Source organism: Microcaecilia unicolor, chromosome 3 (assembly GCF_901765095.1).
Source record: "Microcaecilia unicolor chromosome 3, aMicUni1.1, whole genome shotgun sequence".
In the NCBI taxonomy this organism is placed as follows: Eukaryota; Metazoa; Chordata; class Amphibia; order Gymnophiona; family Siphonopidae; genus Microcaecilia; species Microcaecilia unicolor.
Genome location: NC_044033.1, coordinates 193196767 through 193210425, shown reverse-complemented (window position 1 = coordinate 193210425; position 13659 = coordinate 193196767). Strand labels below are relative to the sequence as shown.

The 13659-nt window shown below is 43.6% G+C and overlaps 1 protein-coding gene across 2 annotated transcripts in view; it reads left to right on the top strand.

Annotated features, from left to right (window-relative positions):
* Positions 1-13659, top strand: part of VAV1 (vav guanine nucleotide exchange factor 1) — a 126545-nt gene that overhangs the window by 91540 nt on the left and 21346 nt on the right. For both annotated transcript variants that reach the window (XM_030196869.1, XM_030196868.1), the window contains 4 exons: positions 5183-5280; positions 5956-5978; positions 8856-8895; positions 10171-10307. In XM_030196869.1, the coding sequence (XP_030052729.1) occupies positions 5183-5280; positions 5956-5978; positions 8856-8895; positions 10171-10307 (298 nt within the window). The remainder of the gene's footprint in view (positions 1-5182; positions 5281-5955; positions 5979-8855; positions 8896-10170; positions 10308-13659) is intronic.

The following is a 13659-nucleotide window of genomic DNA, read 5'->3' as shown; positions in this document are numbered from 1 at the left end:
CCATGTCAGCGCTGCCAGGCAGGCACCGCACAGTGACTCACCCGGCTCGAGTCAAGTCCCTTCCCCCGGCCGCCGGGGTGAGAACGACGCTTGGTGCGCGCAGTAGCCAGGTCAGGGACACAGGGTAAGATCAGGAGCACGCACCGCCAGCCCACTTTCGGCCGGGAGACAGTGAAGCGGAGTCTCGCATGAGCCTCTCTCTCACCCCCGAAGTGGCTTCTCCTCCGGGTTCAGGTGCGTCAGCCACTGTCGCTTCCGAGGCGGCACGTCGGCCGTCAGTCCCTCGGGGCTGGCGGCCGGCAGCACCATGGACACGGGCCGGCTCAGGGCTCCGGAGCCGCTCTGCTGCTTGCCGTGGATGGAGCACTTTGGGGGCCGGGATGGCTGACGACGTCACCACTGTTGCTGCGACCACCACTGTAGCTACACGCGTCAAACGCTGCAGTTCTGAACGTTCCACCGCTGTAAGATAAACGGGGTAAGCATGGCTTGTGGCGCCTTCCTGCCATGCTTACCTTGTTTACTGGAGCCGACTCGCCATGCTGAACAACTGGCTCGCATGATCTTTAAAAAATTAACAACCAGCTCTTGCGAGCCGGTGCGAGCCCGCTCCAGCACACCACTGCCTCCAACCTTACCACACTTGAGAAATGATACAATAATAATAATAATAAAAAGGAACCATAAGGCTATCAAAGTCTATTCAGGATAAAACTACGAGCCTTTGAGGACAGCGACTGTATATAAAAGTCCCATATCTCCAAAAATACTTTCTTTCTCTTTGGGGAGGACCCTGCCACCCTGCATTCCTGCAACAACATCTCATACAGTCGGTTTCTCCAATTCCAGTAATCTGGCGCTTCCGCACTCATCCAATTATTCATTATAAGTTTCTTCCCAATTATGCAGGCCTTTCAGACGACCTGCTGAGCCCCTTTATGCGATAATTTAAACGTTTCATATTGGTCAAGCAAAACCCCCAGGGGAGTAAACTGGATCCTACACTGCACCAGGGGCGTAGCCACGGGTGGGCCTGGGTGGGCACAGGCCCACCCATTTCCACCCAAGGCCCACCCAAAAATAATGGATCAAAACCGCAACCGCGATCGCGATCGCAACCGCAGCTTCACTTGAGTCTTCTTTTCTCTTTCCCCTCCCTCACCCCCCTGCCGTAAGCAATAGCATCCGGTTTAAATTAAGGGCGGGGCCAGCAGTGATTCGCTGAGCACTCCAGAGCCTTCCCTCTGCCACGATCTGCCCTCTGGGAAACAGGAAGTTGCGCTGAAGAGAGCTGATCGTGGCAGGGAAGGCTTTGGAGCAGGAAGGATGAGAGGTGCTGGACCTGCAAGGGAGAGAGGCTGGGGGCTGGAGGAAAGGAAGAGAGTTGTTAGACCTGCAAGGGGGGCAGGCTGGAAGGAAGGGAGAGAGGTGCTGGACCTGTGGGGAGGGGGCTAGAGGCTGGAGGGAAGGCCTGCAGGGGAGGCTTGAGGGAAGGGAGAGAGGTGCTGTACCAGGAGGAGAGATTAGAGGGAAGGGAGAGAGATGGCAGATCAAGGGGATGAAGGAAGAGGGAGACAAATTGTTTAACCCACAGTGGGAGAAAGAGCCAAAAGCTGGAAGAGAGAAGCAGAGTAGCTGGATAGGTGGGATTGGAGAGCAGAAAGAGACATTGGTGTGAGTAAGGAAGAAAGGGGAGATACAGAAACAGACGTGAGATGCTGTATTGGAATAACATATGAACACAGAGGGGTAATGCCTGACAGAGAGGGGGGAATGTGAGAATAGAGAGGCTATGCTGGACACTTGGAGGGAGGGGTATATGGTCACAGGGGAGAGATACTAGACATAGGGGACAATAGGAACTCAAAAGGGAGATACTGGGCATGTGAGGGCATAGGGACACAAGGGGTGATGCTGGACACAGGGGTAGGGGATAGAAGGGTGGTGATGGATGCAGGAATTTGAACATACTGGAGATACTGGACAAGGAACTATAGGGACACAGAGATGGGAGATGGATGGTGGACATGGAGAGAGAAGAAATGACAAATAGGAGACCCTGGTAAGTGAATTAAGACAGAAGAAAGCAGAAACCAGAGACTAGAACCAAGCTGATTTGAAAAATAAAATAACCAGACATCAAAAGGTAGAAAGAAAATCATTTTTTTTTCAATTTTGTGATTAAAATGTGTCACATTTGGAATGTACATCTTGCCAGAGCTGGTGTTAGACATGGCTGGAGCCCAGGCCATAAATTTGGGAGGGAACCCCATCACCAGACTGCACTGCCTTCAGCTTCCATCATGCTTGTGGCTCTCTCTGGCCAGGCCGCCAGGGGACCAAGAGCAATTGCTCTAGTTGCACTCCAACACCATCCCTGGCACGTACTATGTTTATATTTTGCACAGGAGAAAATGCAAAGAGCTCCTAGCTCTTAGAGAACGTGTCCATTCTCTTGAGGCTAGAGTAACAGACTTGGTGGAGCTGAGGGAGACAGAGAGGTACATAGAGGAGACCTACAGGGATGTTGTAGAGAAGTCCCACCTCCAGTATTCTGTTAGCATGAATTTTCTATGTAGCCTTCTGTAGTAAGTTTGGTTTGTTTAGTTTTCCCAATAGATGTATTGATATTTTACGGCCCCACTGTAATATGTAGGGCAATGCCTTTTTCATAGGTAGGATCCTTCTTTTGGAAGTTAGTGCTGGCATTGTAGATTTGCATTAGGTTATGAGTGACATTTTGTTTTAAAGATTGTTTCATTTACTATATGGCGGCTGTTGAGATTACGGTGAGTTTTATGGGGAAATGTCCTAACTCTGCTCTTTACCCATTGGGAGAGGGACCGGGGGTTCTGTGGATGCAGAATTTATTTGCCTTTAATACTAGACTATACTTTCTGGGATCATTTCTATAGCGTGTAACTGGAAAGATATGTTGAAAAGTGTTTGGTCTTACTATACAGGCTAAGTATGTGTGTTAGGGACCCGAGCCTCAATGGAGGCGGAAGAGTGCAATCTCTTGTACTTTCCCCTGAAGCCTGCACTGCTACCCTTATTGAAGTTATTGGGAGTGGAGTAGAGCTGGAGCATGGGGTGGGGTATCAGGTGGCAAGTTTTTCAATTTCAAAAAAGTTGGCAACCCTGGTGCCCACCCATCTGACTTGTTGGCCCACCCAAAAATTGCTTTCTGGCTACGCCACTGCACTGCACCACCCTTTCCAGATACTGAACTATCTGCTTCCAGTAAGATTGGATCCTATAACACTCCCAAAGTGAGTGAAACAATGTTCCCTCCTCCCGCTGACACCTGGAGCACAGTGGGTCCAGTGCTCCTCCAATTCGAAACACCTGAGGCTTGGCCATATATGCCCTATACAGGATTCTATACTGGCATTTCCAGAGCGCGGCATTCCCAGATAGCGAGGGTATGCGAGAAACCAACTTCCGGAAATCGAGTGGTAAATTTGGCAGCTGTAAGTCTTAACACCACCTTACTCGAATGTTCCCAACCTCTTTCCCAGGTCCCAAACACCACAGGGCCTTCTGCAGCCCAGAAATCGACAGCATCTCTCCAGGAATAGTACTGAAGAATTCCCTTACCCTCCGCCCCTCCCAACTTCCCTTGATTAAGGAAGTGCACATAGTGGGCCAGCTGACCATATGCAAATAGATGACTAATGTCTATCCCCACCCCTAAAGCCCCTAGGCTCAACAATTGTCCCCGAAAACCAAGAACATGTTCTAACCGTGTGATGCCCAGTTCCGTCCATCTCTGAAATACCTTTGACTCCAACCCTGGTGTGAACTGGGGGTTGCCCTGTAATGGTAGGAGGTCCGAGATGTCTGCCACTACCCCCCAACTCCTAACTAAGTCCCTCCAAACACCCCTCAGGGGCCCCAATAATACACTACTTCCCACCGAGCATGTTACTGCGTTCCCTGGACACTGTAGTAAATAATACAAATGATAGGGCTTAAAGTACTCTTGCTCCATATTTCGATGGGTAAAGTCCTCTCTGTCCAACAACCAATCCCCAAGGTGTCTCAGCAAGCAAGCTTGGTTGTAACGATGGAGGTCTGGAAGACCCATCCCTCCTGTGGTCCACGTACCCATCAATAAATGTAATGGGAGTTTAGGCTTTGCATCCCTCCAAATAAATTTCCTCACCTGTGTGTAAATCTGCTGCAGGTCCTTACTTTTTAACCGCAAGGGGAGCACCTGGAAGGTATACAACCACCTTGGAAACTCCACCATTCGAAATAAGTGTATCCTCCCATGCATGGTAAGTGGGAGAGCCTTCCATCTGCTCAACTGCCCCTTCATGGCCTCTATCAGTCTAGTAATGTTAAGGTGGTGCAAAGCAGAGGTTTTCATTTTGTTTTAAATCTACCATATTCTAGCTTCATCTTGTGTCTCCTGGTTTTGTTGTTGTTTGAAAGTGTAAACAAACGCTTCACATCTGTCCGCTCTACTCCACTCATTATCTTGTAGACTTCTATCATATCACCCTTTAGCTGCCTTTTCTCCAAGCTGAAGAGCCCTAACCTTCTCAGCCTTTCCTCATAGGGAAGTCGTTCCATTCCCTTTATCATTTTCATCGCCCTTCCCTACCATCCAGAAACACAATCGGATCAACATGAGCATACCTAAATCTCCACTACCCAAACTGCAAAGGACTCAAATACAAATCAACATATGTATCCAGCTTCTCCTATATAAGCACACAATTGTGGAACGTACTACCAAAAGCCGCGAAAACAACGTATAACTATCTAAACTTCCGAAAACTATTAAAAACCAACATGTTCAAAAAGGCATACCCAACCGACCCAACTTAAACGCCTGAACCATGCAACACAATGAAACCAAAGCTCGTAATGGTCATAAACTAACTCTTCTGTTCCTCTTCATGATTCCTAAATGTGTCTGTACACATGAACCTTATTCGAACACAACACCTTATTGTATTTGTTTCTCTACCGGTGTTGGCGAACGCCTTCACGGTATTATGTAAGCCACATTGAACCTGCAAAAAGGTGGGAAAATGTGGGATACAAATGTAACAAATAAAAAATAATAATAACTGTCCGTGGAGAGTATAATGCAAAATGTGCTCACACCCTTCTTTCTTTCTTTCTCTTTCTTTCTTTCTTTCTTCCTTTCCCTTTCCCTTGTGAGTAGAGGCCTTTTCTTCCAGGGCTATCGGTGTACTCGGTGCAGAGCAGCAGCTCATAAGGAATGTCTCGGAAGGATGCCTGCCTGTGGAAAATCTACCCAAGGTAAGCCTTTCCATGGAGTAGCTGGCATAGCTCATGGGAGAGACGCCTTTATTTCTGAGCTCCACAGCATCACGATCATCTAATGCAATGTTGCATGTGCTTATCAATTCAGCAGTGAATAGTAAGACATTTGCTTTTCCTTTGCCTCCCTCATGTCCCCACTGGTGTTTCTGATGCTCTCACTTTTCCTTCTCTATTTTCTTGGGCTGAGTTTTATCATTTCCTGAATGACTGTGATGTTCTTTCCTATCGGTTATTGTGTTTTTTCCTCCTGTGGAAGTCTGTTTTTAGATTGTAAACGGTTTAGATCTGCGATTAAGTTTCAATAAACCATATAACATTGATAACACCTTCAAATGCTTCTCTGAGAACATTGTTGAAATTTGATGAACACCTGCTTCAACAATGTCGAACATCAGAATGTTTCAATTTTGTGCCCTGCATGGAAGTGAGAAAACAGGAGGACTCAAGAGTGTGAGTTCACTGCTCCTGTAAGCCTCAGAATCTGTGATTCCTGCCGCATGTGAAAATAACCCCCCTTAAAAAATCCTGGTGTAATGGCAGATGATAGGCAGGTGGGCTCTGACAGACTGTGTAAGGTACCTTGTTACTGGGCATTTTGTGAGATTTTAACAGACAAACACTAATTTTAATCTTTGGAATCTTCTTCCCCAGATAGATCGTCTCCAATGAGAAAGGTAATACTGATCATTCTTTCACTGTAATTAAAGAGCAGTAATTAAGATGCAATTTTCAAAGCCTTTTACCTGGTTAAATTGACCTTTCCTACCCTAAAAGGATATTTAGGTGAGAAACAATGGCAAACTAGAGGAGAGACCTAGCTTGCACTTATTTTTAAAAAATTATTTATTTACTGAATTTGTATCCTGCAGTATCTATGATTCAAGACAGCTTATATAATACAATTAAGAATAAAAATGCAAACATTAAAATAGCACTGTAATAATGTATTTTTGTGATTCTCCTCATTGTTTGCCTTTAAATTTCAGTTACAGTTCTTGTGTAACTACATAAAATTTATAGTAACTATAAATAGCCAACCATACAAGGCCTGTTGAAACAAAAGGCTTTTAGTTGCTTCTTACAGGACAGCAGTGACTGAACTTGTTGCAGTTGTTATGGTAAATAATTTAACAATTTTTGGAGTCGTCACATAAATACAGTTAACAAAAATCAGAGCGATGAAGAAACAAAATAATAAAAGCAAGAAAAGGATAGAGTATCAATCAAGCAATCAGAAACGTACAAAGGGAGAGAAGGAAACAGGGAACCTAATGGCAAAAATGCTCTTAGCATTCAACTTAAGTCAGCCAACTGCAAATAATCTGCAAATCATAAGCAGTATTCAAAGCTAAAGAAACAAGAGGTTTTCAGACCAGATTTGAAATTAGAGAAAAAAGGTTCAGATGTAAGAGAGAGAGGTAATTTGTAAAAAAAAAAAAAAAAAAAGAGCCAGGAAGTAGAAGGCACTTTTCCTCCTAGATTATAAGTGGAACGGGTAATTTGTCCCATAAAAAAGGAGCCAGAAAGTAGAAGGCACTTTTCCTCCTAGATTATAAGTGGAACCGGTAATTTGTCCTATAAAAAAGGAGCCAGAAAGTAGAAGGCACTTTTCCTCCTAGATTATAAGTGGAACCGGTAATTTGTCCCATAAAAAAGGAGCCAGAAAGTAGAAGGCACTTTTCCCCCTAGATTATAAGTGGAACAGGTAATTTGTTCCGTAAAAAGGGAGCCAGAGAGTAGAAGGCACTTTTCCTCATCAGTTCTAAGTGAATGAGGTAAATCGTTTAATAAAAAAAAAAGCCAGAAATGAGAAGGCACTTTTCCTCCTAGACTCTAAATGAAAAAAAATAATTTGTTCCATATAAAATGAGCCAGAAAGTAGAAGGCACTTTTCCTCCTAGATTCCACCTTAAATAGGTAATTTGTTCTATTAAAAACAAGGGCCAGAAAGTAGAAGGCACTTTTACTTGTCGATTCTAAGTGAAAGAGGTAGTTTGTTCCATAAAAAACGAGCCTGAAAGTCGAACGCACTTTTTCTCATCGATTTCAGGTGCGCCTAAAAAGGACTGGGAAGAACAAGTCTACAGTAATTTATGGGTCTTAACAAATGTGGTGGGGGTGGGGCATACGAAATTGTTATTCTTGCAAGGTAATCTGTCAGACTCATGTTAAGAGCCTTGAAAGTCAGAATTGTAATGTTAAATTGAATTCTGTGCTCTAGGAGTAATCTGTGAAGCTTTGTAAGGAGGGGAGAAACGTTATCCCTGTGTTTTGCTTTATATGAAAAGAAAGCCCTTGTGTTCTGTAGTCTTTGACGTACGAATTTAGACATACCCGCGTAGACCATGTTACAGTAGTCAAAGCGGGAACTGAAAAAGACATGAAACGATGAGTGCAGGGACGCAAAGTCTAAATATCCCTGGATTCCTCAGAGGGAATGTACTACCTGAGAAGTGATCTACAAAAATTAGAAGAATGCTCTGTTTGACAGTTCAAATTTAATGCAAAGAAGTGCAGAGTGATGCACTTGGGGGGTAGAAATTCAAGTGAGCTGTACATGCTAGGAGGTGAGAGGCTGATGTTCACTGACAGGGAGAGGGACCTGGAGATGATGGTGTTTGAGGATCTCAAGCCAGCGAAACAGTGTGACAAAGCAGTGGCTATAGCCAGAAGGATACTGGGCGGCACAGAGAGAGGTATAAGCAGCAGAAGAAAGGAGGTGTTGATGCCCCTTTATCATCTGCCACTGTTGATGCTCCACTTGGAGTGCTGTGTTCAGTTTGAGAGGCCATTTCTTTCCAAGGATGTAAAAGGCTTGAAACAGTCCAGAGGAAGTGATGAAAATGGTAGGGGGTTTGCACCAAGAGATGTATGAGAAGAGACTTGACCTGAATATGTATACTGTAGAGGAAAGGAGGGACAGGGGAGATATGACACAGATGTTTAAATACTTGAAAGGTATTCATAAAGAAACAAATCTTTTCCACGGATAGATGGAAGCAATAAAAACTAGAGGTTTGTAGGAGTCATGTCAGGAATTTTTTTTTCACAGAGAAGGGTGGTGGATGCCTCGAATACCTTCCAGGGGAGGTGGGGGAGAAAAACAATGACTGAATTTAAAAATGCATGGCATAAACACAGAGGATCCCTAAGCAGAAACAGGATGGATTCAAAACCAGACTTTAAACACCATGAGGTCATTTATGTGATAATGGGCAGGAGAAGTGCTTAGACGAAAACTCAGCAGTGGGGAAGTGAGACCAGTGTCAGACAGACTTCTACAGTCTATGTCCCGAAATGGCAAGACAGATCAGGATGAAGTATGTGTATTTTATATCGCATTTATATAATATTCTATGAGTGACTGCCATCCATCTCAGTGGGGAAGAGGACGACATCTTGTACAGCGTTAGTTGGTAATGTTGTTGGTTTAATGATGAAGTGATGGTGAATGTGACTGTTGGGAGAACTGGATGGACCCTACAGGTCTTTAACTGCTGTTACTATATTACTACCTGATAATACTGACTGTTTTTCTCTTTGGTTCACAGAATAAGACTGGTTGTAATGCCCACAGTAAGAACAATTCAGGTAAGTCTCTGAATTACCACATTGTAAGTTGCTGAATTCATTAGACCGATGGTGAACTTGGCAGATTTCCGGTAACTCATGCCAGTGCTGGGCCTCGTAACTGCAGGATAAACATGTTAATATGATACATGCATATTATAAGAATACAGACATTTTCCTCATCACGTAATGCTGATTCAGCCATGTTCACCATCTTATCCGACATGAAACAGAGCCAGGATGAGAACTCCATGTTTATTAATGTTTAAACAAATGTTAACAAGAACCCACAGTCTCCCCTTTACAGAACGTGCTATTTTCAAAGAGCCAATTAATTTTAACAGGCTAAGCTGTTGGATATTCAGCGGCAGTTAACGGGATAAAGTTACGAATGAATAATGAACACCACCATTGCACACTGATATGAAAACAGCAGGTTTTAAAACTGTGCAAAACATACAAATTAGATTTATCACAGCCACTTGTGTGACCACACACAAGACAGATTCAGGGGGTTATGTACTAAATTAAATGCCTTTTCCCCCACCCACATGTATCCGCTTCCTTTTACCCTGCTAATCTGTGTCCACAGAGCTTTTGTACTGACACATGTTAGCTGGATGGAGGGATAGTTTGTGGGGAGTTAACATGTTAAATTTTATTCAGCTAAACCCTAAGTTTAAGCATATAAATCATTTCACTATCAACCCATGTAATAATGTAATAGATGAGGGCAGAAAAAGACTGATCAGTCCATCCACACTTGGTGCCCCTTTCCTCAATTAACATTATCCCATGTTCAGTTTCTGGTCCAGTCACTCATTTTGGGGTCCATACCAAGGGCGCTCAGTTTATTTATAAGCCCACCTATGTGAACTGTGTGAAAGGCTTTGAAATCTAAGGGCTTTCCTTCGATCCAACTCGGGTCACCCAATCACATTTGTCTGACCAGACCTGCCTCAGGTCCTGCAATGCACTGGATTCCAGAAACCTCACCGCCCTCTGTTTTAGAAGCATTTCCATTAATTTACTCACCACAGAGGCCTGTAGTTCCCAACCTCTTTCCGCTTTTGTGGCGAGAGACCACATCCATCCCTCTCCAGTCTTCCAGGAGCATTTCCAACTCTAGAGAAACACTAAAAGGTCAGCACCCCCTTTCCCTCACAACGATGTCTACCTTCCAAATTTGTAGCGCTTGAAAAAGTTACTCAAACTTGGTTTGACTGTCACTGCTTGGTGCTACTGGCTAGCAGTGTGGTTATCTAAAAATGTAATGTCTGCTTCTGGTCTCTCTAGGATTAACCAAAATGGAAGCTTGTCAGGAATATTATGGGCTGCCTCCTCCACCTGTAGCGTTTGGACCAGCATTACATCTGAATGTGGGAGAGATTGTTGAACTCACCAAAGCAGATGCAGAGCAGAACTGGTGGGAGGTAAAGTAGAATCTTTGCCAGAGGCATATCGATTAAAGCATAAGGATTGTCTTATTGGGACAGACCAAAGGTCCTTCAAGCCAGTATCCTGTTCCCAACAGTGGCCAATCTGAGTCACAAGTACCTGGCAAGATCCCAGAACAGTTTATCCTAGAAATAAGCAATGGAGTTCCCAAATCCATCTTAATAATGGCTTAAAGACTTTTCTTTTAGAAAATTATCCAAACCGTTTTAAAACCCTGCTAAGCTAAGTGCTTCTACCACAATCACTTCCCTCAGTTGCTCTCTCCTGATAGCAAAGGCAATCCTGTAGGGTCAATTACCACTTCATAGCCTAGTGGTGAAAGCAATGGGTGAGAACTGGGAAAAGCAGCATTCAAAACCCAGTTAGCACCACTGCGCCTCCAAGTGACCCTGGGCAAAACACTTCTCCCGTTACCTCAGGGCCCTACTTAAGGGATAACTTTAGAACTGTGCACACAGATGAAATATATATATACACACTTGGAGGGGATACACATTTTCTGGGTTAATCTGAATGCATGTGCTTGCATTTTTAAATATCTAGCCCTTGCCCTATATTTTGACGTTCTGCTACTCACTAAGGGTAAATGAATGCACACATATGTTTTTATGCATCATGATTACCTTGGACTAAAGTTTTGTTCATTAATTTTCACAGTCTCATGAACATAACTTTGCCCCTTTTAAATTTTGGACTCCTAGTTTGTTAAAATATGTAATGGTGAAGTCTTCAGTATCAGATTTTAAAAACTTTGGGACTCATATACTAAGCAGCGGTAAGCAGTAACACATGATTACCGTAGGTTAAAAAGCACTGAGCACACCCCACGGTAGTTTTGGGATTGGCGTGTGCTTCCCACTTGCTAAAAATAGATTTTATTTTTTTAGCACTGGGGACAGAGAGTAGGTGTATACTGCGCTGTTCTGTTAGCCACAGCTACATTGCTGTGTGCTAGCCAATTACCACTACTGCTAATCATTCCTATGGTGCTACTAGATGTATGCAGTGCTGTACACATTATATGCAGGTACTTTCTCTGTCCATAGAGGGCTCACAATCTAAGTTTTGTACCTGGGTCATTGGAGTTAAGTGGCTTGCCCAGAGTCACAAGGAGCTGCAGAGGGAATTAAACCCAGTTCCCCAAGATCAAAGTCCACTGCAGTAATCACTAGACTGCTCCTCCACTATCAACATTCCATGTAGAATTTCAAATAGTAGCAACATTCCATGTAGAATCTCAGATAGCAACAGAATCTCAAATAGTTGCAACATTCCATGTTGAATCTAAAATAGTAGCAACAAAATCCAAAATAGTAGCAACATTCCATGTAAAATCTTCAATAGTAGCAACAGAATCTCAAATAGTAGCACCATTCCATGTAGAATCTCAAATAGTAGCAACAGAATCTCAAATAGAATCTCAAATAGTAGCAACAGAATCTCAAATAGTAGCAACATTCCATGTAGAGTCTCAAATAGTAGCAACATTCCACGTAGATTCTCAAATAGTAGCAACATTCCACTTAGAATCTCAAATAGGGAAAGGGAAATGGGACTTGATATACCATCTTTCTATGGTTTTTGCAACTACATTCAAAGCGGTTTACATTGTATATATAAGTACTTATTTGTACCTGGGGCAATGGAGGGTTAAGTGACTTGTCCAGAGTCACAAGGAGCAGCAGTGGGAATTGAACCCAGTTCCCCAGGATCAAAGTCCACTGCATTAATCACTAGGCTACTCCTCCACTATCAACATTCCATGTAGAGTTCAAATAGTAGCAACAGAATCTCAAATAGAAGCAACATTCCATTTAGAATCTCAAATAGGAGCAACATTCCACGTAGAATCTCAAATAGGGAATTGGGATTTGATATACCATCTTTCTGTGGTTTTTGCAACTACATTCAAAGTCGTTTACATAGTACAGTGCAATCCGCTTAAATGCAAGGGTCTGGGACCAAAGAAATGCATGCAGTTAACCAGAGCATGCACTTAACCGTTGTGACCCAAAGAAGCTTGACATCTGATAAACATATGTACAGTACTGTTTATTATTATACGTACAGTATACAGTCTCACTTAACTGACATTAGTCTTACTTGAAGTAATCAGTTATAGTCCTCTGTGCACTCTTGGGTCTGTGAGTTCCATAGATTACGTCTGCCAGACGGTAAAAACTATCATAGCACTGACATCCAATGGCCTCCAGATAGGCCCGCACGGTGTTGAGACTCTCCAGTGCTCTTGCAAAAGTGACAGAAGGAGGTTGTTGAATTTCGTCAGCATGTGCCTCGCTTCTCATTTCTTCTGTTCCATCATCAGCCGTTGTTACCTGCGTGTAGGCGCATATCTTGACATCAGTGCTGTCTTCAGCTGTTTGTAGATCATAATCAACAGCTACGTAGCGATGGAACTCCTCTTCAGTAACACTGGCTGGGATGTCAATAACCTCTTCATCTGACACGTTTGCAACAGCTGCATCTGTTTCATCCCTCTTCACATCCTTAACAAAGCTTGCCCGCTTGTAGCAGTTCACAATGGTTGCCTGTGTAACATGATTCCAGGCTTCTTTCTGCATATGTAGGGAATCCAACAGTGATAGATTACGAGCCAGTTCAACAGTATGTTTATCCTTGCCAGTCTGGTCATCCATAACGCTCATCAGACGACGTAGCACAAGAGCCCGATAATGTTGTTTGAAATTGGCTATTATGCCCTGATCCATAGGTTGGATCAGAGAGCTAGTGTTTGATGGCAGGAAGACCACCTTGACGTTACAGAGCCTGACATCATCACTGTGTGCAGCACAATTATCACAAAGCAGCAAAATCTGACGCTTTTGTGCCCGCATTCTAGTGTCTAACTGCTTTAGCCACCGCTTCCAAATTTCCCCAGTCATCCATGAATTTGCATTAGTCTCGTATGACACAGGAAGTCGCTTAACTTTCTTGAAGCAACGGGGCTGTTTGCTCTTTCCAATGACGAGGGGTTCCAACTTCTCACTACCATCCATATTGCAGCAAAGGAGGATCATCAGTCGGTCCTTTGATGTTTTACCTCCGGTAGGTTCGGCATGTTTGAATGCAAGTGTTCCATCAGAAATCGCTCGCCAGTAGAGACTATTTTTGTCAGCATTGAAAATGTCATGAGGTGCAAACTCGTTCAAGATGGTAGGAAGAACTGAAACAACCCAATTTTCAGCACCAAAGTCATCAGCGTCTTGTTTCTCACCATGCTGTTTCTTGAATTTTATGCTGTTCCTCTCCTTCCATCTTTTCAACCATCCAACAGTGGCTTTGAATTCAGTTAGTCCAAGACTTTCA